The sequence below is a fragment of the Oncorhynchus mykiss genome, chromosome 11 (genome assembly GCF_057628025.1).
Source record: "Oncorhynchus mykiss isolate SJ-2025 chromosome 11, ASM5762802v1, whole genome shotgun sequence".
NCBI classification, from domain to species: domain Eukaryota; kingdom Metazoa; phylum Chordata; class Actinopteri; order Salmoniformes; family Salmonidae; genus Oncorhynchus; species Oncorhynchus mykiss.
The window spans coordinates 86,776,038-86,797,500 of NC_143032.1; the positions used below are offsets into that span (position 1 = coordinate 86,776,038).

Sequence of the window (21,463 nt, forward strand, 5' to 3'; positions counted from 1 at the left end):
CTGACCAATATTGAAAACTCAAAATTGCCAATTTGCTTGTTAATTGCCAATTTTTGTTATTCCATGGTATACATAGTGGTCTTAGCTCCCCAGTATGCATGTAGGAGTCAAACTGTTATGGTTGTGACGGTCACTCACCCTCTCCACTTTAGCATCTAAAACCTCTCCATTTTAACATCTAAAACCTCTCCACTTTAGCATCTAAAACCTCTCCACTTTAACATCTAAAACCTCTCCACTTTAACATCTAAAACCTCTCCACTTTAACATCTAAAACCTCTCCACTTTAACATCTAAAATCTCTCCACTTTAACGTCTAAGGACCAGAGAAGATGAAGCTGAAATGAACTAACCAATCAGCAGGGAAACGCTTGACCCTCTGTGGCCCCTCTGTCCAATCTGAAACACATAAACTTTTATATAACAAGGAACACATACCACTCCATCTAGTGCAGAGGTATTATACACAGATCATATATATTGGGCTTATGCCACAAACCTTACTATTAAGCTGTTGGTAATACAGTATGTCAATAAAATATTGGAATAACCTTTACTCTCAAAAACAGATTTAATTTTGCTTAAACATACAACACACTACAAAAACTATCTACCTGTTCAAACATGAAAAGGACACAGATAATTCCCCAGTTCTCTCCTTTGACGAGGCCATGAAACCAAACTACACAATGCAGAATGTAGAATGTAGAATGGCATTCATTGAACACGGAGTTGGAATCACAATATTTCAGTTCAACCACATGACAACACACTGAAAAACAATAAAATACCACATATGTAATTAAAGTGCGGACATGTGGCTAAACTAGGATCACATATGTTACAACATCAACATAAATAAAAAGAACACACCCTTGTACACAAAAGTGAACATTGTGTGCTTCGCATGACACATACCTTAATAAACTGGGTTAAAAGCCTCATTAAAAATAAGCCTATGTCTTTGAGATAAAGAATCAAAAGGGATACAAGGAAATGAAGGTCAAGGCTCCAGCTAACTGAATGAACCTCCTTCCCAGCATCAGGTCAAGGCTCCAGCTAACTGAATGAACCTCCTTCCCAGCATCAGGTCAAGGCTCCAGCTAACTGAATGAACCTCCTTCCCAGCATCAGGTCAAGGCTCCAGCTAACTGAATGAACCTCCTTCCCAGCATCAGGTCAAGGCTCCAGCTAACTGAATGAACCTCCTTCCCAGCATCAGGTCAAGGCTCCAGCTAACTGAATGAACCTCCTTCCCAGCATCAGGTCAATGCTCCAGCTAACTGAATGAACCTCCTTCCCAGCATCAGGTCAAGGATCCAGCTAACTGAATGAACCTCCTTCCCAGCATCAGGTCAAGGATCCAACTAACTGAATGAACCTCCTTCCCAGCATCAGGTCAAGGCTCCAGCTAACTGAATGAACCTCCTTCCCAGCATCAGGTCAAGGCTCCAGCTAACTGAATGAACCTCCTTCCCAGCATCAGGTCAAGGATCCAGCTAACTGAATGAACCTCCTTCCCAGCATCAGGTCAAGGCTCCAGCTAACTGAATGAACCTCCTTCCCAGCATCAGGTCAAGGCTCCAACTAACTGAATGAACCTCCTTCCCAGCATCAGGTCAAGGCTCCAGCTAACTGAATGAACCTCCTTCCCAGCATCAGGTCAAGGCTCCAGCTAACTGAATGAACCTCCTTCCCAGCATCAGGTCAAGGCTCCAGCTAACTGAATGTACCGCCTTCCCAGCATCAGGTCAAGGCTCCAGCTAACTGAATGAACCGCCTTCCCAGCATCAGGTCAAGGCTCCAGCTAACTGAATGAACCGCCTTCCCAGCATCAGGTCAAGGCTCCAGCTAACTGAATGAACCGCCTTCCCAGCATCAGGTCAAGGCTCCAGCTAACTGAATGAATCTCCTTCCCAGCATCAGGTCAGAAGCCATGACATAATTTTCTGGAATTTTCCAAGCTGTTTAAAGGCACAGTCAACTTAGTGTATGTTAACTTCTGACCCACTGGAATTGTGATACAGTGAATTATAAGTGAAATAATCTGTCTGTAAACAATTGTTGGAAAAATTACTTGTGTCATGCATAAAGTAGATGACTTAACAGACTTGCCAAAACTGTAGTTTGTTAACAAGAAATGTGTGGTTGAAAAACGAGTTTTAATGACTCCAACCTGAGTGTATGTAAACTTCAGACTTCAACTGTAAGGACTAATGTAACCTGTATAGTGCATAACCCTAATAGAAGAATAACAATGTCCTCTTCTACGGTTCCTAACGCTAACCGTTTCCTCTTCCTTTCATCAAACAGCGAAGCCTTTATTTGAGTGTATCTCAGTCTTCTCATCTCAGTTTATTTAGTCCCGTTATTACTGTTAAACCACCTCATCAACTATTATCACCTCTCAAAGCCCAGCGCTGATGGATCAACAAGCTCCTCAAACCACATTCTGATTTGATTTGTAGAAATGATTAAGGCACGGGGATAACCTCTCTCTGTGTTCTCATAACAGAGGTAGAGAAAGGATATTCTCTCTTTGTCTTCTCATAACAGAGCTAGAGAAAGGATAACCTCTCTTTGTTTTCTCATAACAGAGGTAGAGAAAGGATAACCTCTCTTTGATTTCTCATAACAGAGCTAGAGAAAGGATAACCTCTCTCTGTCTTCTCATAACAGAGGTAGAGAAAGGATAACCTCTCTTTGTTTTCTCATAAGAGGTAGAGAAAGGATAACCTCTCTTTGTTTTCTCATAACAGAGGTAGAGAAAGGGTAATCTCTCTTTGATTTCTCATAACAGAGCTAGAGAAAGGATAACCTCTCTTTGTCTTCTCATAACAGAGCTAGAGAAAGGATAACCTCTCTTTGTCCTCTCATAACAGAGGCAGAGAAAGGATAACCTCTCTTTGTCTTCTCAAAACAGAGCTAGATAAAAGATAACCTCTCTTTGTCTTCTCATAAAAGAGCTAGAGAAAGGATAACCTCTCTTTGATTTCTCATAACAGAGCTAGAGAAAGGATAACCTCTCTTTGTCTTCTCAAAACAGAGCTAGATACAAGATAACCTCTCTTTGTCTTCTAATAACAGAGGCAGAGAAAGGATAACCTCTCTTTGATTTCTCATAACAGAGCTAGAGAAAGGATAACCTCTCTCTGTCTTCTCATAACAGAGGTAGAGAAAGGATAACCTCCCTTTGTCTTCTCATAACAGAGCTAGAGCAAGGATAACCTCTCTTTGTCCTCTCATAACAGAGCTAGAGAAAGGATAACCTCTCTTTGTTTTCTCATAACAGAGGTAGAGAAAGGATAACCTCTCTTTGTTTTCTCATAACAGAGGTAGAGAAAGAATAACCTATCTTTGATTTCTCATAACAGAGCTAGAGAAAGGATAACCTCTCTTTGTCTTCTCATAACAGAGCTAAAGAAAGGATAACCTCCCTTTGTCCTCTCATAACAGAGCTAGAGAAAGGATAACCTCTCTTTGTCTTCTCATAACAGAGGTAGAGAAAGGATAACCTCTCTTTGTCCTCTCATAACAGAGGCAGAGAAAGGATAACCTCTCTTTGTCCTCTCATAACAGAGGCAGAGAAAGGATAACCTCTCTTTGTCTTCTCATAACAGAGCTAGAGAAAGGATAACCTCTCTTTGTCTTCTCATAACAGAGGTAGGGAAAGGATAACCTCTCTCTGTCTTCTCATAACAGGCAGAGAAAGGGTAACCTCTCTCTGTCTTCTCATAACAGAGGTAGAGAAAGGATAACCTCTCTTTGTCTTCTCATAACAGAGGTAGAGAAAGGGTAACCTCTCTTTGTCTTCTCATAACAGAGTTAGAGAAAGGATAATATCTCTTTGTTTTCTCATAACAGAGGTAGAGAAAGGATAACCTCTCTTTGTCTTCTCATAACAGAGGTAGAGAAAGAATAACCTCTCTTTGTCCTCTCATAACAGAGCTAGAGAAAGGATAACCTCTCTTTGTCTTCTCATAACAGAGCTAAAGAAAGGATAACCTCTCTTTGTCCTCTCATAACAGAGGTAGGGAAAGGATAACCTCTCTCTGTCTTCTCATAACAGAGCTAGAGATAGGATAACCTCTCTTTGTCCTCTCATAACAGAGCTAGAGAAAGGATAACCTCTCTTTGTCCTCTCATAACAGAGGTAGGGAAAGGATAACCTCTCTCTGTCTTCTCATAACAGAGCTAGAGATAGGATAACCTCTCTTTGTCTTCTCATAACAGAGCTAGAGAAAGGATAAACTCTCTTAACAGAGGTAGGGAAAGGATAACCTCTCTCTGTCTTCTCATAACAGAGCTAGAGAAAGGATAAACTCTCATAACAGAGCTAGAGAAAGGATAACCTCTCTTTGTCTTCTCATAACAGAGTTAGAGAAAGGATAAAATCTCTTTGTTTTCTCATAACAGAGGTAGAGAAAGGATAACCTCTCTCTGTCTTCTCATAACAGAGGTAGGGAAAGGATAACCTCTCTTTGTCTTCTCATAACAGAGGTAGAGAAAGGATAACCTCTCTCTGTCTTCTCATAACAGAGGTAGAGAAAGGGCTCCTGAGAGGCAGGCAGGCAGAGAATGCCCTCTGTTTTCAACAGTCATTCACAAAACAAAGAGCAGCTGAAAGTTCAGCAAAGCAGAGAGGAACGGAGAATGAGAGGAGTTTGACTGGATGAGTAGAGGAGACCAGGAGAAAAGTGGAGAAATAGAGGCGAGAAGGAGTGAGTGGAGGAGTTTGCTTTCCCTGTAGTTGATTCTTTGTCAAAGACCAAGAGAGAGAGAGAGAGAGAGCTGCTTCAGTTTCTCAGTGAGAGACATAAGTCCAATCTCCTCTGTTTGCTGCTTTAAATTATTTAGCTGTTGGAGAGGGCAAAACACATACTACAAATAGATCTCAGACTGGGAAACCTCTAGTTGTGATTGAGCTTAAACAGCTAGAGAAAAACTGGGATGACAGAGAGTGAGAGAGAGATTGAGAAATAAATAGACAGACGGATAGATCATCACATTTACTTAAGTTAGCTTTCCCGTGAGTTCACTTTTCCCCCAACGACTGGACTGATGGGATGATTGAGGGAGAGAAAGGAATGTTCTTTTCCCTACACTCCGTTCCGTCTCCTCGACCAGTCAGTCCCTCCTGCCAGGACGTGTCGCGAGCCGACGCTGCCTGACAGGTTAATATTTATGCTGTCAATTAGGAGACGATAACCTGGTCGTTACGAGGTGAGGCTGACAGATGTGGGGTGAGAGAGGAGAGAATGGTTGACTGGATTCAGTCACCTCAAGGCCGGTTCCAGGAATAAGGGACATAAACGGCCGCTAGGGGGCCCTCCATCCAAAACATTATAATATGCGGTCGGGGTCGGGGTCTCAGTAAGAATAGTAGAAAACAACAGGAGACGTTTAAACAAGTGGTTGTGTATCAGCAGTTTCTCTTGTCTTGTCTTGTCACTGACAGTCCCTCAAAGAGACATGTCAGCTAACACTTTTTAGATCGGTAGTTAGTCTAGCCGGCTTTCTAAACTTGTAGTAATCATGGCTGACTACTGAGCGGGCATTCTTGGTACGTGCCCAGGGGCCCTGACCTCCAGGGGTCACCCATTGATTTGTGTTAGTCATTCTCACTCAGACGTCATATTAAAAGGCCTAGTACAGAAAAACAAATGTGATTTTCCTGTGTTTATTGTGGTCCACTATGAGGTTGGAGTAATACTGTGAAAATAAATGTGATTTTAGTGTAAGAGCTGTTTAAATAGACCTTCTGAAATTTCAGCCAGTTTTTGGTGGGATGGAGTTTTGGCCTAACTGTTGTCTTCACCAATAAGAAAGAGTTCCATAACTCTCTGCTAATAACAGCTCATTTTCAGTTTGCCCCTCCCAATTTAGGCCACTCCCAGAGATTCCTAGCAGAAATTGCTCTTTGCTAAGAAGCTCATTTTGTTAAGTGCTGACCATTTTAACTGAAAACAATCACAGTAAGGTACTTAATGGTTACCGAGAAATGATTTGATATTGAGATAAAAATGGACCTTTAACAAGGCATTAGCCATTACAAGATGTGTAGAATTGCTGGAAATTAACTTACATTTCACTGTCCATCGTCAAGAGGGGGGCCACTAAAATGTTTTGCCCGGGAGGTGGGGGGCCCCCCAAACCAAATCGTCCTTAGGGCACCGTAAAGGCTAGAGCCGGCCCCGACTCTCCCATGACAGCATATGCGCTAGCACAAACACACACCTAAGGTAACCAACTGGCCGTCAGTTTGTCTCTGCTGTTCCTGAAATGATGTCATTCGGTAGATGAAGTCAAAAGAGTTGTTGTTAAAAAGTCCTGTCGTAATTTATTAAGGAACAGGTTGGCAAAACAAACTGTAAGGACTGAAGAGTCATTCGCAAATCTGGAGTGTTGAATGTCATGACACATCGTCTGTCAAAGTGTATTTGACGCCAAAAATAAAGTAATTTTTTCCATGTTGTTTCAGACAAATCGTTGAAGTTTCTTAGGGCTCAATTCAATCCGTAGCGCAGAATACCTTCATTGCAGTGTGGTTAACATTTAAAGGTAATTTCCAATTGAGCCAACAAGTGCAGCTTTTACAATGAATACAGTCTCTGTGACTATGGGAACATTGCCTTTAATTGTCAATCGCGTTATAAAGCTGATATGTAATGCTATGGATTGAATTGTGCAATAGGGGTATTTATTGGACAATAAATGCCAATCTAACTTCCACTGCTAACAATAGAGTCATACTATATCAGAATAAGTGTAGCTGATACTACGCCAACTCTGTTTGCTAAGAACACCATAAACAATTATAACTTCCGGTATATAATTAGATACTTTTTACAATCTTGCAACCTGGTTCATACAAAGAGTTGATTCTGGAATAATTTATTTCAGATAATGTCTCTTTTAAAATGGTACCAAGTATTCAAAGGTGAAGAAAAACTAATGAAATAATGAAAATACATAGAAAAACGGCAAGTACTTGTTGATGCTCCCATGGTGTGTAATGTAGTAATGTAATGTAGGCCAGTTGATGTACACTGGGAGTGGGGCGTGGCCAGAGTTCAGAGCTCTAGGAGATCAAATCAAATCAAATCAAATACAATTGTATCTGTCACATGAGTTGAATACAACCAGTGTATTTTTTATTGTGAAATGCTTACTTACAAGCTCAAAAAAAAGGCTAGGTTTCTGTTTAGCACATTGTGACATCTGCTGATGTAAAAAGGGCTTTATAAATACATTTGATTGATTGATTAACTGTTTAGCAGTATTATGTCTTGGGCGTAGAAGCTGTTAAGGAGCCTTTTGGACCTAGACTTGGTGCGCTGGTGCCGCTTGCCGTGCGGTAGCAGAGATAACAGTCTATGACTAGGGTGGCTGGAGTCTATGACAATTTGTAGGGCCTTCCTCTGACACCACCTGGTGTAGAGGTCCTGGATGGCAGGACGCTTGGCCCCTGGGATGTACTGGGCCGTCTGCACTACCCTCTGTAGTGATGCTCTCGATGGTGCAGCTGTAGAACTTCGAGGAGCTGAGGACTCATTCAAAATATTTTTTTCCTGAGTGGGAATAAGCTTTGTTGTACCCTCTTGAAGCTCTCGTCCAGTAAAATCCACATAAGGACTGCAAGACTGGTGTCAATAGGATGCCATACATTCACAGCAAAACTCTAGTTTGTCTGGTCTAAATGCCTCCCTGCAACCCCCCCAGCCCTACAACAACACAGTAAACCAGAAGCTCAACCCCCAGCCCTACAACAACACAGTAAACCAGCAGCTCAACCCCAGCCCTACAACAACACAGTAAAGCAGCAACTCAACCCCCAGCCCTACAACAACACAGTAAACCAGCAACTCAACCCCCAGCCCTACAACAACACAGTAAACCAGCAGCTCAACCCCCAGCTCTACAACAACCCAGTAAACCAGCAGCTCAACCCCCAGGTCTACAACAACCCAGTAAACCAGCAACTCAACCCCCAGCCCTACAACAACACAGTAAACCAGCAACTCAACCCCCAGCCCTACAACAACACAGTAAACCAGCAGCTCAACCCCCAGCTCTACAACAACACAGTAAACCAGCAACTCAACCCCCAGCCCTACAACAACACAGTAAACCAGCAACTCAACCCCCAGCCCTACAACAACCCAGTAAACCAGCAACTCAACCCCCAGCCCTACAACAACACAGTAAACCAGCAACTCAACCCCCAGCCCTACAACAACCCAGTAAACCAGCAACTCAACCCCCAGCCCTACAACAACACAGTAAACCAGCAACTCAACCCCCAGCTCTACAACAACCCAGAAAACCAGCAGCTCAACCCCCAGGTCTCATCCCCTCTTCACTTTACGTTGTTTAGGACAAGTTTAGGACAAGCCTCATTTATCAAAAGTGTATTAACACAAAGACTTCATCTCGCATGCTCCTCTTTTCCCGGAAAGGTTGGTATTTATTCAATTTGAACTTGAGAGAATTGTGCGTATCTCCACGCAAATCTCAGACCATGCGTAAGCACAACTTCTAGTGGTTGAAGAATTCTATTTCAAGCAAACATTGTTATTTTGGGGGAAATGTAGGTGTCTGATCCATGGGAATTATAATATTGGTACGTTAATAAAAACATTGAAATGTAGGCTAATGATAAAACATATATATTTACCGTTGGAGATCGCATAGCAGCATGTTTCCTTGCCTTTTATGGGACTAAATCATAATAATATTTTCTGACAAGACTGCTGTATTTCTGCTACACAACAAATATTACGCTACCATTTATCCATGGCTCATTCAATAGCCAACCGTGCTACCATTTAACCATGGCTCATTCAATAGCCAACCGTGCTACCATTTATCCATGGCTCATTCAATAGCCAACCATGCTACCATTTATCCATCACTCACTCAATAGCCAACCGTGCTACCATTTATCCATGGCTCATTCAATAGCCAACCGTGCTACCATTTATCCATGGCTCATTCAATAGCCAACCGTGCTACCACTTATCCATGGCTCATTCAATAGCCAATAATCCTACCATTTATCCATGGCTCATTCAATAGCCAACCATGCTTGAAAGTAAATAGACCGGTAGCCTAGACAGTATGGGCAGGCTGCAGTATTGAGTGAAACATTATAGCTTGTCAACATCATAGTCTATCAACATCATAGCCCATACACATCATAGTCTATCAACATCATAGTCTATCAACATCATAGTCTATCAACATCATAGCCTATCAACATCATAGCCCATACACATCATAGTCTATCAACATCATAGTCTATCAACATCATAGTCTATCAACATCATAGACTATCAACATCATAGCCCATACACATCATAGTCTATCAACATCATAGTCTATCAACATCATAGCCCATACACATCATAGTCTATCAACATCATAGTCTATCAACATCATAGTCTATCAACATCATAGTCTATCAACATCATAGTCTATCAACATCATAGCCCATACACATCATAGTCTATCAACATCATAGTCTATCAACATCATAGTCTATCAACATCATAGCCTATCAACATCATAGCCCATACACATCATAGTCTATCAACATCATAGTCTATCAACATCATAGCCTATCAACATCATAGTCTATCAACATCATAGTCTATCAACATCATAGCCTATCAACATCATAGTCTATCAACATCATAGCCCATACACATCATAGTCTATCAACATCATAGTCTATCAACATCATAGCCCATACACATCATAGTCTATCAACATCATAGTCTATCAACATCATAGTCTATCAACATCATAGCCCATACACATCATAGTCTATCAACATCATAGTCTATCAACATCATAGTCTATCAACATCATAGCCTATCAACATCATAGCCCATACACATCATAGTCTATCAACATCATAGCCCATACACATCATAGTCTATCAACATCATAGCCTATCAACATCATAGCCTATCAACATCATAGCCTATCAACATCATAGCCTATCAACATCATAGTCTATCAACATCATAGTCTATCAACATCATAGTCTATCAACATCATAGCCTATCAACATCATAGCCTATCAACATCATAGCCTATCAACATCATAGCCTATCAACATCATAGCCTATCAACATCATAGCCTATCAACATCATAGCCTATCAACATCATAGCCTATCAACATCATAGCCTATCAACATCATAGCCTATCAACATCATAGCCTATCAACATCATAGCCTATCAACATCATAGTCTATCAACATCATAGCCTATCAACTTCATAGCCTATCAACATCATAGCCTATCAACATCATAGCCTATCAACATCATAGCCTATCAACATCATAGCCTATCAACATCATAGTCTATCAACATCATAGTCTATCAACATCATAGTCTATCAACATCATAGCCCATACACATTATAGTCTATCAACATCATAGTCTATCAACATCATAGTCTATCAACATCATAGTCTATCAACATCATAGCCTATCAACATCATAGTCTATCAACATCATAGTCTATCAACATCATAGTCTATCAACATCATAGTCTATCAACATCATAGTCTATCAACATCATAGTCTATCAACATCATAGTCTATCAACATCATAGTCTATCAACATCATAGTCTATCAACATCATAGCCTATCAACATCATAGTCTATCAACATCATAGTCTATCAACATCATAGCCTATAAACATCATAGTCTATCAACATCATAGCCTATAAACATCATAGTCTATCAACATCATAGTCTATCAAACTCAGAGCCTACCCATATTGTCAGCAGTAATCATGTGCCTATGAACCAGAGTTATGCTGTTAGCACTGAGACAGCTTGCCCAAGTACGACGACCACTGTAAGCAGTTCAGCCTATACTGTTAGTACTGAGACAGTTTGCCCTAGTACGACGACCACTGTAAGCAGTTCAACCTATACTGTTAGCACTGAGACAGTTTGCCCTAGTACGACGACCACTGTAAGCAGTTCAGCCTATACTGTTAGTACTGAGACAGCTTGCCCTTGTACGACAACCACTGTAAGCAGTTCACCCTGCACAATCAGCTCAGATATAAATATCACTATCATGTCTACTTCTGATAAGCCTCTCTTTAAAGAAAGAAAACAATCAATCAACCTGTAAAAGCACCAAAAAATTGCCCATATTAACATATGTAGCCTAAGAAACGAGGTTCAGGAAATCGATAACTTGATAGCAACACATAACATTCATATACTGGCTATCTCTGAAACTCATTTAAATAATGCCTTTCATGATAGTGGTAGCAATACATGGTTATAACATCTACAGAAGAGACGGGAATGCCAATGGGGGAGGTAATGCTGTTAATATTCAGAGTCATATTCCTGTGAAGAGCATCTCATGTCAAATGCTGTTGAATTAATATGGCTAAAGGTTCACCTGGCTCATGTAATGCCTATTCTTGTGGGAAGTTGCTATAGGCCACCAAGTGCTACCAGTCAGTGTCTGGATAATATGTGTGAAATGCTTGATAATCTATGTGATATCGGTAACCTGTCTAACAGAAAACAGAGGGTGTTCTTTAAACCTCTTGAAGCTAGGGGGCACTATTTTTATGTTTGGAAAAATAACGTTCCCAAAGTAAATGGCCTATTTCTCAGGAACAGATGCTAGAATATGCATATAATTGACAGATTAGGATAGAAAACACTCTATAGTTTCCAAAACTGTCAACATATTGTCTGTGAGTATAACAGAACTGATATTGCAGGCGAAACCCTGAGAAAAATCAAGCCAGGAAGTGGCTTCTATTTTGAAAATTCAATGTTCCATAGCCTCCCATTGCTCCATTTAAAGGGATATCAACCAGATTCCTTTTCCTATCGCTTCCTCAAGGTGTCAACAGTCTTCAGACATAGTTTCAGGCTTTTTTGAAGAAGAAGAATGAGCGTGAACGACCACATTGCATAAGTGGATAAGTGTGGGCTCTCAGAGTGAATTGTGCGCAAAAGAGAAAGGCGGCCATTATTACTCCCGGTCCTAGTGAAAAACCAACTGTCCAGGTTGATATATTATCGAATAGATATTTGAAAAACATCTAGAGGATTGATTATAAAAAACATTTGACATGTTTATGTGGACATTGGATATAATTTGGAATTTTTGTCTGCGTTGTCGTGACCGCTCTTTCCGGTGGATTCCTGGGCATAACTCACCAAACTAACGGAGGTATTTAGAAATAAAAAATATCTTTATGGAACAAAAGGAACATTTTTTGTCTAACTGGGAGTCTCGTGAGTGAAAACTTCCGAAGATCATCAAAGGTTAATTTGATTTGCTTTTCTGATTTCCGTGAACAAGTTACCTGATGCTAAGTGTACTTATTGTTTTGTCGAGCGATCGATAAACTTACACAAATGCTTGTATTGCTTTCGCTGTAAAGCATAATTTCAAAATCTGAGACGAAAGGTGGATTAACAAAAGGCTAAACTGTATTTTGCAATATTGCACTTGTGATTTCATGAATATGAATATTTTCTAGTAATATTATTTGACTGTGGCGCTATGCTATTCAGCGTTGCTGATGACAATTATCCTGGATCCGGTATGGGAGGTTCAGAGAGGTTAAAGAACCCATGAGCACCAGCATGTAAAGGACCCATGAGCACCAACATGTTAAAGAACCCATGAGCACCAACATGTAAAGGACCCATGAGCACCAACATGTTAAAGGACCCATGAGCACCAACATGTTAAAGAACCCATGAGCACCAACATGTAAAGGACCCATGAGCACCAACATGTAAAGGACTCATGAGCACCAACATGTAAAGGACCCATGAGCACCAACATGTTAAAGGACCCATGAGCACCAACATGTAAAGGACCCATGAGCACCAACATGTAAAGGACCCATGAGCACCAACATGTAAAGGACTCATGAGCACCAACATGTAAAGGACCCATGAGCACCAACATGTTAAAGGACCCATGAGCACCAACATGTAAAGGACCCATGAGCACCAACATGTAAAGGACCCATGAGCAACCAACATGTAAAGGACTCATGAGCACCAACATGTAAAGGACCCATGAGCACCAACATGTAAAGGACCCATGAGCACCAACATGTAAAGAACTCATGAGCACCAACATGTAAAGGACTCATGAGCACCAACATGTAAAGGACTCATGAGCACCAACATGTAAAGGACCCATGAGCCCCAACATGTTAAATAACCCATGAGCACCAACATGTAAAGGACTCATGAGCACCAACATGTAAAGGACTCATGAGCACCAACATGTAAAGGACCCATGAGCCCCAACATGTTAAATAACCCATGAGCACCAACATGTAAAGGACTCATGAGCACCAACATGTTAAATAACCCATGAGCACCAACATGTAAAGAACTCATGAGCACCAACATGTAAAGGACTCATGAGCCCCAACATGTAAAGGACTCATGAGCACCAACATGTAAAGGATCCATGAGCACCAAAATGTAAAGGACCCATGAGCCCCAATATGTAAAGGACCCATGAGAACCAACATGTAAAGGACCCATGAGCACCAACATGTAAAGGACTCATGAGCACCAACATGTAAAGGACCCTTGAGCACCAACATGTTACAAAACCCATGAGCAACAACATGTAAAGGACTCATGAGCACCAACATGTAAAAGGACCCATGAGCCCCAATATGTAAAGGACCCATGAGAACCAACATGTAAAGGACCCATGAGCACCAACATGCAAAGGACCCATGAGCACCAACATGTAAAGGACCCATGAGCACCAACATGTTAAAGGACTCATGAGCACCAACATGTAAAGGACCCATGAGCACCAACATGTTAAAGGACTCATGAGCACCAACATGTAAAGGACCCATGAGCACCAACATGTTAAAGGACTCATGAGCACCAACATGTAAAGGACTCATGAGCACCAACATGTTAAAGGACTCATGAGCACCAACATGTAAAGAACTCATGAGCACCAACATGTAAAGGACTCATGAGCACCAACATGTAAAGAACTCATGAGCACCAACATGTAAAGGACCCATGAGCACCAACATGTAAAGAACTCATGAGCACCAACATGTAAAGGACTCATGAGCACCAACATGTAAAGGACCCATGAGCACCAACATGTAAAGGACCCATGAGCACCAACATGTTAAAGGACTCATGAGCACCAACATGTAAAGGACTCATGAGCACCAATATGTAAAGGACCCATGAGCACCAACATGTTAAAGGACTCATGAGCACCAACATGTAAAGGACCCATGAGCACCAACATGTAAAGGACCCATGAGCACCAACATGTAAAGGACTCATGAGCACCAACATGTTAAAGGACTCATGAGCACCAATATGTTAAAGGACTCATGAGCACCAATATGTTAAAGGACTCATGAGCACCAACATGTAAAGGACCCATGAGCACCAACATATAAAGGACCCATGAGCACCAACATGTAAAGGACTCATGAGCACCAATATGTAAAGGACCCATGAGCACCAACATGTTAAAGGACTCATGAGCACCAATATGTTAAATGACTCATGAGCACCAACATGTAAAGGACTCATGAGCACCAATATGTAAAGGACCCATGAGCACCAACATGTTAAAGGACTCATGAGCACCAACATGTTAAATAACCCATGATCTCCAACATATTAAAGGACTCATGAGCACCAATATGTAAAGGACCCATGAGCACCAACATGTTAAAGGACTCATGAGCACCAACATGTTAAAGGACTCATGAGCACCAACATGTAAAGGACTCATGAGCACCAACATGTAAAGGACCCATGAGCACCAACATGTTAAAGGACTCATGAGCACCAACATGTTAAAGGACTCATGAGCACCAACATGTTAAAGGACTCATGAGCACCAATATGTAAAGGACCCATGAGCACCAACATGTTAAAGGACTCATGAGCACCAACATGTTAAAGACCCATGAGCACCAATATGTAAAGGACTCATGAGCACCAACATGTTAAAGGACTCATGAGCACCAACATGTAAAGGACTCATGAGCACCAACATGTTAAAGGACTCATGAGCACCAACATGTTAAAGGACCCATGAGCACCAACATGTTAAAGGACTCATGAGCACCAACATGTTAAATAACCCATGAGCACCAACATGTTAAAGGACTCATGAGCACCAACATGTTAAAGGACTCATGAGCACCAACATGTAAAGGACTCATGAGCACCAACATGTAAAGGACTCATGAGCACCAACATGTAAAGGACCCATGAGCACCAACATGTAAAGGACCCATGAGCACCAACATGTTAAAGGACTCATGAGCACCAACATGTAAAGGACTCATGAGCACCAATATGTAAAGGACCCATGAGCACCAACATGTTAAAGGACTCATGAGCACCAACATGTTAAAGGACTCATGAGCACCAACATGTAAAGGACTCATGAGCACCAACATGTAAAGGACTCATGAGCACCAACATGTTAAAGGACTCATGAGCACCAATATGTTAAAGGACTCATGAGCACCAACATGTTAAAGGACTCATGAGCACCAACATGTTAAAGGACTCATGAGCACCAACATGTTAAAGGACTCATGAGCACCAACATGTAAAGGACTCATGAGCACCAACATCAAATCAAATCAAAAAAAAGGATTTGTCACATACACATGGTTAGCAGATGTTAATGCGAGTGTAGCGAAATGCTTGTAAATAACCCATGATCACCAACATGGTAAAGTTCATATGATCATGTCAAATTGGGTGTCAAATCAAAGATAGTAGTCTATATGTTTGAGAAATTAAGTGCTGTGAAAAAGTACTTGCCACATTTCTGATTTAGATATTAGATAAATGGAACCTGACTTTACAAATAACAAAAACAATTGATCATTATTTTGGGGATTTAATTAACAATTATTTTTTTTCATTTCCCCTGTTTGAAACATGTGGTTGCATTCATTGTAGCTAAAGATGTCACAACCAGTTAATTACTTTTTCACACAGGGGCATTGATGTTGCATAACTTTGTTTATGAAATTAATACAGTAAATATGTCATTGTTGTGTAATTTGTTCACTCGGGTTCCCTTCATCTAATATTAAGATCTGATAACATTCAGTATCAAAAATAAGCTAATACTTTTTCACGGCACAGGGCGTGAGTTGGGTGGGCAGTCTATGTTTGATTTTCTATGATTTGGGGATTTCTATGTTTTCGGCCTAGTATGTTTCTCAATCAGAGGCAGGTGTCGTTAGTTGTCTCTGATTGAGAATCATACTTAGGTAGCCTGGGTTGCACTGTTTGTTTGTGGGTGATTGTCTATGTTAGTGGCTTGTGTTCAGCACAGGTCTCATTTGTAGCTTCACGGTCGAATTTGGTTTATTGTTTTGTGTTACTCTTTTGTATAGTGTTCAGTGTTCTCTTTATTAAAATTCACTATGAACACATCTATGAACACATACCACGCCGCATATTGGTCCTCCGATCCTTCTCGCCTCTCCTCTTCAGATGAAGAGGAGGAAGACCGTGACAACAGTGCCTTCAGAAGGTGTTCACACTCCTTTACTTGACTTAAATGTTTAGAAAATAATTGTCCTAGCACTATACAGCTGATTCAAATAATCAACTCATCATCAAGCATTGATCATTTGGATCAACTGTGTTAAGGTAAAAAAAAGAAAAAGGTGATCCCCTTGGAGTCCTGAGGACCACATTTGGGAAAGGCTGATTTAAGCCCTTTGTTATTGCAAGCCCAAATAAGTTCAGGAGTAAAAATGTGCTTAACAAGTCACATAATAAATTGCATGGACTTATTCTGTTGTAATAGTGGTTAACATGACTTCTCTGTATCCCACACATACAATTATCTATATGGTCCTTCAATCAAGTACTGAATTTCAAGCACAGATTCAACCACAAAGAATAGGGAGGCCTTGCAAAGAAGTACAACGATTGGTATAAAAAAATCATCCAAAACTGAACATCCCATGGGGTACCATTAAATCCATTTTTAAAAAAAGGGAAGAATATGGCACCACAACAAAACTGCCAAAAGAGGGCCGCCCACCAAAGCTCACGACCAGGCTAGGAGGGCATTAATCAGAGAGGCAACAAAGAGACCAAAGATAACCCTGAAGGAGCCACAAAGCTCCACGGCAGAGATTGGAGTATCTGTCCATAGGACCACCTTAAGCCGTACACTCTACAGAGCTGGGCTTTAAGTAAGAGTGGCCAAAAAAAGCCAATGCTTAAAGAAAAGATAAGCAAACACGTTTGGTGTTCGCCAAAAGGCATATGGAAGAAGATACTCTGGTCAGATGAGACTAAAATTTAGCTTTTTGGCCATCAAGGAAAATGCTATGTCTGGCGCAAACCCAACCCCTCCCATCACCCCTAGAATACCATTCATCGGCAGGGACTAGGAAACTGGTCAGAATTGAGCTAAATACAGGGAAATTCTTGAGGGAAACCTGTTTCAGTCTTCCAGAGATGAGACTGGGATGGAGGTTCACCTTCCAGCAGGACAATGACCCTAAGCATACCGCTGAAGCAACACTCAAGTGGTTTGAAGGGGAAACATTAAAATGTCTTGGAATGGCCTAGTCAAAACCCAGACCTCAATCCAGTTGAGAATCTGTGGTATGACTTAAGCAGAACCCATTTAACTGGAAAGAGCAGTTTTGCCTTGAAGAATGGGCAAACATCCCAGTGGCTAGATCAGCCAAGCTTATAGAGACATACCCCAAGAGACTTGCAGCTGTAATTGCTGCTAAAGGTGGCTCTGCAAGTATTGCAACTTTTTACCTTGTCAGCTCAGGGATTCAATTTTGCAACCTTTTGGTTACTAGTCCAACGCTCTACCCTAGATGCAGTTGCACCCCTAAAAACAAAAAACATTTGTCATAAGAAACTAGCTCCCTGGTATACAGAACATACCCGAGCTCTGAAGCCACCTTCCAGAAAATTGGAACGAAAATGGCGCCACACCAAACTGGAAGTCTTCCGACTAGCTTGGAAAGACAGTACTGTGCAGTATCGAAGAGCCCTCACTGCTGCTCGATCATCCTATTTTTCCAACTTAATTGAGGAAAATAAGAACAATCCAAAATGTAATTTTGATACTGTCGCAAAGCTAACTAAAAAGCAGCATTCCCCAAGAGAGGATGGCTTTCACTTCAGCAGTAATACATTCCTGAACTTCTTTGAGGAAAATATCATGATCATTACAAAGCAAATTATGGACTCCTCTTTAAATCTGCATATTCCTCCAAAGCTCAGTTGTCCTGAGTCTGCACAACTCTGCAAGGACCTAGGATCAAGGGAGACACTCCATTTTTTTTGTATTATATCTCTTGACACATTGATGAAAATAACCATGGCCTCTTAACCTTCAAGCTGCATACTGGATCCAGAAAGAGCTGCTTCCTGTGCTTGGCACTCCTATGTTGAACATAATAAACGGCTCTCTATCCACCGGATGTGTACCAAACTCACTAAAAGTGGCAGTAATAAAGCCTCTCTTGAAAAAGTCAAACATTGACAGGGAAAATATAAAATACTATCGGCCTATATCGAATCTCCAATTCCTCTCGAAAAAGCTGTTGGTCAGCAACTCACTGCCTTCCTGAAGACAAACAATGTATACGAAACGCTTCAGTCTGGTTTTAGACTCCATCATAGCACTGCGACTGCACTTGTGAAGGTGGTAAAGGACCTTTTAATGGCGTCAGACCGAGGCTCTGCATCTGTCCTCGTGCTTCTAGACCTTAGTGTTGCTGTTGATACCATCGATCACCCCAATCTTTTGGAGAGATTGGAAACCCAAATTGGTCTACACAGACAAGTTCTGGCCTGGTTTAGATCTTATTTCTCGGAAAGATATCAGTTTGTCTCTGTGGATGGTTTGTCCTCTGACAAATCAACGGTCAATTTCGGTGTTCCTCAAGGCTCCGTTTTAGGACCACTATTGTTTTCACTATATATTTTATCTCTTGGTGATGTCATTCGGAAACATAATGTTAACTTTCACTGCTATTCGGATTACACACAGCAGTACATTTCGATGAAACATGGTGAAGCCCCAAAATTGCCCTTCCTGTAGTAAGCCTGTGTTTCAGACATAAGGAAGTGGATTGCGGTAAATGTTATACTTTTAAACTCGGACAAAGCAGAGATGCTTGTTCTAGGTCCCAAGAAACAAAGAGATCTTCTGTTGAATTTGACAATTAATCTTGATGGTTGTACAGTCGTCTCAAATAAAACTGTGAAGGACCTCGGCGTTACTCTGGACCCTGATCTCTCTTTTGACGAACATATCAAGACTGTTTCAAGGATAGCTTTCTCCCATCTGCATAACATTGTAAAAATCAGACACTTTCTGTCCATAAATGACGCAGAAAAATGTATCCATGCTTTTGTCACTTCTACGTTAGACTACTGCAATGCTCTACTTTCCGGCTACCCGGATAAAGCACTAAATAAACTTCAGTTCGCGCTAAACACGGCTGCTAGGATCTTGTCTAGAACCAAAACATTTGATCATATTACTCCAGTGCTAGCCTCTCTACACTGGCTTCCTGTTAAGGCAAGGGTTGATTTCAAGGTTTTACTGCTAACCTACAAAGCATTACATGGGCTTGCTCCTACCTATCTTTCCGATTTGGTCCTACCATACATACCTACACGTACACTACGGTCACAAGACACAATCCTCCTAATTGTCCCTAGAATTTCTAAGCAAACAGCTTTAAGTCTTTACTGAAGACTCATCTCTTCAGTAGGTCATATGATTGAGTGTAGTCTGGCCCAGGAGTGTGAAGGTGAACGGAAAGGCACTGGAGCAATGAACCGCCCTTGCTGTCTCTGCCTGGCCGGTTCCCCTCTGGGATTCTCTGCCTCTAACCCTATTACAGGGGCTGAGTCACTGACTTACTGGTGCTCTTCCATGCCGTCCCTAGGAAGGGTGCGTAACTTGAGTGGGTTGAGTCACTGACGTGATCTTCCTGTCTGGGTTAGCGCCCCCCCCTGGGGTTGTGCCGTGGCAGAGATCTTTGTGGGCTATACTCGGCCTTGTCTCAGGATGGTAAGTTGGTGGTTGAAGATATCCCTCTAGTGGTGTGGGGTCTGTGCTTTGGCGTAGTGGGTGGGGTTATATCCTGCCTGTTTGGCCCTGTCCGGGGGTATCATCGGATGGGGCCAAAGTGTCTCCCGACCCCTCCTGTCTCAGCCTCCAGTATTTATGCTGCAGTAGTTTATGTGTTGGGGGGCTAGAGTCAGTCTGTTATATCTGGAATATTTCTCCTGTCTTAACCGGTGTCCTGTGTGAATTTAAGTATGCTCTCTCTAATTCTCTTTCTATCTTTCTCTCGGAGGACCTGAGCCATTGGACCATGCCTCAGGACTTCCTTGCCTGATGACTCCTTGCCATCCACCTGGACGTGCTGCTGCTCCAGTTTCAACTGTTCTGCCTGCGGCTATGGAACTCTGACCTGTTCACCGGATGTGCTACCTGTCCCAGACCTGCTGTTTTCAACTCTATAGAGACAGCAGGAGCGGTAGAGATACTCTTAATGATCGGCTATGAAAGCCAACTGACATTTACTACTGAGGTGCACATTCATACAGACTCATAGCTTTACACCCCATTCTTTCTGACACACAGCTGACACCACATTCTTTCTGACACATAGCTGACACTCCATTATTTCTGACACATAGCTGACACCCCATTGTTTCTGACACATAGCTGACACCCCATTCATTCTGACTCAATCGCTGACACCCCATTCTTTCTGACACATAGCTGACACCAAATTCTTTCTGACACATAGCTGACACCCCATTGTTTCTGACACATAGCTGACACCCCATTCTTTCTGACACATAGCTGACACCCCATTATATCTGACACATGGCTGACACCCCATTCTTTCTGACACATGGCTGACAACATCATTCTCTTTGACACCTAGCTGACACCCCATTACTTCTGACTCATCGTTGACAAACCATTCTTTCTGACCCATCATTGACACCCTATTCTTTCTGACACAAAGCTGACACCCCATTCTCTCTGACACATGACTGACACCCCAATTACATCTGACACATAGCTGACACCCCATTCTTTCTGACACATAGCTGACACCAAATTCTTTCTGACATATAGCTGACACCACATTCTTTCTGACACATAGCTGACACCCCATTGTTTCTGACACATAGCTGATACCTCGTTCGCTCTGACAAATAGCTGACACCTCATTCTTTCTGACACAAAGCTGACACTGACATCCTATTCTTTCTGACACATAGCTTCCACCCCATTGTTTCTGACACATAGCTGACACCCCATTGTTTCTGACACATAGCTGATACCTCGTTCGCTCTGACACATAGCTGATACCTCGTTCGCTCTGACAA

The 21,463-nt window shown here is 41.7% G+C and overlaps 1 protein-coding gene across 1 annotated transcript in view; it reads left to right on the top strand.

Moving 5' to 3' along the window:
• The first annotated feature begins 5,350 nt into the window (after positions 1–5,350).
• The window catches only part of LOC149979904 (uncharacterized), a 42,781-nt gene continuing 26,668 nt past the window's right edge, over positions 5,351–21,463 (top strand). Inside the window, exons 1-2 of the mRNA XM_090189081.1 lie at positions 5,351–5,373; positions 7,789–8,204. Coding sequence (XP_090045207.1) covers positions 5,351–5,373; positions 7,789–8,204 — 439 coding nt within the window. The remainder of the gene's footprint in view (positions 5,374–7,788; positions 8,205–21,463) is intronic.